We start from the raw sequence: 4015 nt of genomic DNA, 5'->3' as shown, positions 1-4015 counted from the left end.
GTCCATCTCACCTCTCCAATGCCTAATATGTCAATATTTATGCGTTCCATTTCTTTCTTAACAATTTCTAATTTTCCTACATTCATGGCTCTCACATTCCATGTTCCAATTACTAAGGTCTGCTTACAACTGTTCTAGGAACATACAAACTGGAATCCACAGTATTGTGACTGTTTTTTTAGGAGTACAAAACAACTTTGTACTACTAAATTAATTAGATATGATAGATTAAGCAACGTTCAAAAATATATGATCCGTAGCTGATGTCATCTGCTATATTCTTACCTTTTTTGAGTTTTCTATAGTAATTAATTCTCTACTACCATGACATACTTAAAGATATTAACCAATGCTTATGTCATTAATTTTCTTTCAATTTGTTTTTCTTTCCAACTCTTTAACACTTCTAATAAATACTGTTAACCAAGATTTATATGACTGATGGGTAAAAAAAATAACAAACCACCCTCAAAGTCCCGAAAACATGAACTATCCTCTATCCTGTTCAACTATGAAAGTTTAATATTAAAATTTGACATAAATTTATAAAATGGATGCAATTCAAATGAAACAAGATAAAGGCAAAGCTATTTACTCACACTACTGTCATTCCTCAAATGCACACCAAAGATTTTTGCTCCCAATCGTAAACTGCTGCTGGTGTTGCTGTTTACTGTGGAGTTAGAACCAAGCCATAGCTGACCCTCCTGTGGGTTTTCAGGGGCAGTTAATCGCGTGGGAGGAAACTGCCCATCCTTCTCCTGTGGAGTGGCTAGTGGATTTGAACCACAGGCCTTAGGTACTGCAGAACAGTTTCTTGCCACAAGGTCACCAGAGCAAAATTGCTCTTTTCTCACTATTCCTACAGCCTCACCCTGCTGTTGGCCTAGGCCATTTCTCATCTTCACTGCAAGTAGCATTTCACCAGGCACACTAGTTTTATTCCATACAGTACTCTAGCCCAAATGGTCTTAAATGGTGACATCTGAGTTTTCTCTAACCATTTCTTTGATTTGGATGTCTTTCCCTCTAACACCTGGCTGGTCCCGTTATACCAGAGAACTAGCTAGGCAGGCAGCTTCTCAGGACCTTCTTTACTTCCTGAATTCTCTACTATTATCTGTCCTTTGCCTCTCTTAGAGAAATTAGGTAACAACTCTGAGCATTCTCTAAGGGATTCTTTTCTGTATTTTAAAAACTTAGAACCTCTCATATCTAGTAAACAGTTTCTCAAACATATACGTACAAACAAATCTGTATCTTTCATGAGAAATTTAAGTACCTAAAAATAAACCAATATCCTACAGATATTCCACCTAAACTGTATAATCTCTGTTTAACCTCAGCTACCACTTGGTCTCAGATCTTTGCTGGAAAACTCTACTTAAAAGTACTTAAATATACTTGAAAATATTAAATGTTTGTTTCACAGCTCTTGCAATTTTAGGTTTCTTGTCAAAATGAATTCTTAGTTGTAAATCTCTTATGAGGAGGGGAAAATTTTAACTCACTGTACAGATCTGAGATTAAAAAAATATTTAAGAGTTTAGAAGAAAATATAAATTACTTTGAAAAAGACTCGGGAAATTTAAAAAAAAAAACCACAAACAAATAAATGCCATCCTTGCCACGAGTGATAAATCAGAAGGAAATAAATAGTGGGTATTAGGATGTATGATCTTAAAAAAGGGGGGTGAAATGTGATTATTAGAATTCACAAGTCCTAGAAAGGCAAATTCCATAGGAATGAACCTTAATTTATGACCCTAAGTAAGTGGCTTCTAATATAAAGACAACATCAGACTTAAAAGAAATATAACGAGGCAAGTGAATTGCATAACCAGTCCCTGTACTGTGCTCCACGCTCCATGCTTTCCCTTGACTCTCCCTTTGTTAGGTCTCTTCACAATTATCCCTTTCTGAACCAATAGAGACTTAGGCTGGGAGCTGAAGACTGGTTCCTCTGGGTAAGAGATACTATTCATATGAAAGCTGCTTCTGGCTCACGGAAGGGCTTAGATTTGGGGCCCAGACAGAGATACATGTAGCATCATTAGCTGTATAATAGCTTCGGGAATATAACACCTTCTCTAAATTCCAGATATCTCACCTATAAAGTGAAAATAATAACCACAGTCTGAAGACTAAATGATATAAAGCATAAGTAATGCCTAACAGTGCCTCAGTGCCTAGCATATGATACATTTAGGTGGCAGTTTATCTTTCAACAATTCATTCATCAGATTTCTAGGTTTCAGTATGAAAATGGAGAAAATGTTAAAGCCTATATTGTCTCAAAGTCCAACAGGATAAATAAATAAAATCAGGTGGGGTGGGGGAAGGTGATGGACATAGAGACTTACTAACAATTCCATTTTCTTTTTCTCCAGTTTGCAATCTGACTCTGGTGGTAGAGCCTTCATGTTTTTGTTGAGGTTTCCATCATGGGAATTCTCCAGCCCCAGCTCCTTTGGCTGGCTTTCAGTACTCTGTTGTTTTCCATCACCAGTCGGAGAGGTGAGTGTGCCAGGAGAAGGAAGGGAAGAATGAGGTTTTTGAGTATTAAATCTCTGCTTTGCTGCTGAAAGCAGCTGCTCTGGAGGCAATGAGGGTGATCCACCTTGAAGTCCAAGTTTCTGGCACTGCTCCTGAAGGGCTTTTTCTCGCTGAAGCTGTTGTCTACTTTTGTTAATGGGTCGACGCCGCTGTGATTCAAATGGATCTACATTGAGAAAATAAGAAAAAATTTGTGACAACAAAAAGTATGATGTCCCTAAGAAAATGAAACATAAACTTTTAACTTTGGTAAGAAATGACTCAAGTTCTTCTGTTTTGTCTTGTTTTTCCCTTCTCTCTCTAGAACACCCGGAAGAAAAATGACTATTTTTTTTATTGTTCAAAGTTCTCAGTTCATACCGTTAATATTTAATACCAATACCACACACACACACACACACAATCTAAAATTGCTTTGGTTCTCAATTTATCTTCAGAGGAATCCAATCTGTCTGTATGAGTTAAGAACACAATGCAAAGTTTCTATTTTGATTTTATAATTGCAGAAAGAATCAGCAAACTCTGACAAAACTAATAATCAAATATTATTTATGTCTTAAATTTACGATTTTGTCTGGTAAAGCAAAATGGCAGTAGAGTTTTCAAACGGATGTTTGTCTTAAATTTTAAGGCAATTTGATATATACATGGATGCCATCTGCATAAAAATAAGAGTGAAACCATAATTCCAGGAATGCTAGTTAATCTTGAATTTCTTTGTAATTAAAGGACACATAAGGGGCACCTAATTCAGGCCATAGTCTTCACAATTATTTGCGATGGATCAGAAAGCTGGACAATGACTAGGGATGCTAGAAGGAGAATTGATGGATTTGAGCTGTGGTGTTGGAGAAGAGTATTGAATATACCATGGTCTGCCAGAAGAATAAACAGGTTCATCCTAGAGACAGTGAAACCAGACTGTTCCTTGGAGGCAAGAATACTGAAGCTCTGTCTGACATACTTTGGGCAAGGTGCGAGGAGGGACCAGTTCTCAGAGAGGGACATCATGGTTGGAAAGGTGGAGGGACTGCATAAGATAGGAAGACCCTCCATGACATGGATTGATTCAGTGACTAGGGTAATGGGAGTAGGTGTGTCAGAGGCAAAAAGTTGGCTCAGGGCAGAGCAGGATTCAGAGCTGTTGTACATAGATAGGGTTAAGAATTGCAAACAAGCCGATAGCAATAACAACAAACTAATTTTAACAGCAAAATAAGTAAACCAATTTTTAAAAGTACTCCTCAAATTTATTGCCTTTGAGTGGGAAATTACTCATGGCTGACCCTCCAGCAGGTTCAGGAGGCTGTAAATTACATGGAAGGAGATTATACATCTTACTCCTGTGAAGCAGCTGGGGGATTTGAATCTCCAAAGAGGTGCTGCCTAAAATTTAGCAATGCAATTCCTAAATCCCAGACTATGCCCTAAACAACTGGGAAAAGGTATGTATGTATGT

The 4015-nt window shown here is 37.4% G+C and overlaps 1 protein-coding gene across 1 annotated transcript in view; it reads right to left on the bottom strand.

Annotated features, from left to right (window-relative positions):
* GORAB (golgin, RAB6-interacting) overlaps positions 1-4015 on the bottom strand; it is a 33162-nt gene that overhangs the window by 17996 nt on the left and 11151 nt on the right. Inside the window, 1 exon segment of the mRNA XM_006887461.1 lies at positions 2368-2722. Coding sequence (XP_006887523.1) covers positions 2368-2722 — 355 coding nt within the window.

Source organism: Elephantulus edwardii, unplaced genomic scaffold, assembly GCF_000299155.1.
Source record: "Elephantulus edwardii isolate Elephantulus edwardi_28Jun2011 unplaced genomic scaffold, EleEdw1.0 scaffold00057, whole genome shotgun sequence".
In the NCBI taxonomy this organism is placed as follows: Eukaryota; Metazoa; Chordata; class Mammalia; order Macroscelidea; family Macroscelididae; genus Elephantulus; species Elephantulus edwardii.
The sequence above is the reverse complement of the archived record's forward strand: the minus strand, read 5'-3'. Positions and strand labels throughout refer to the sequence as shown.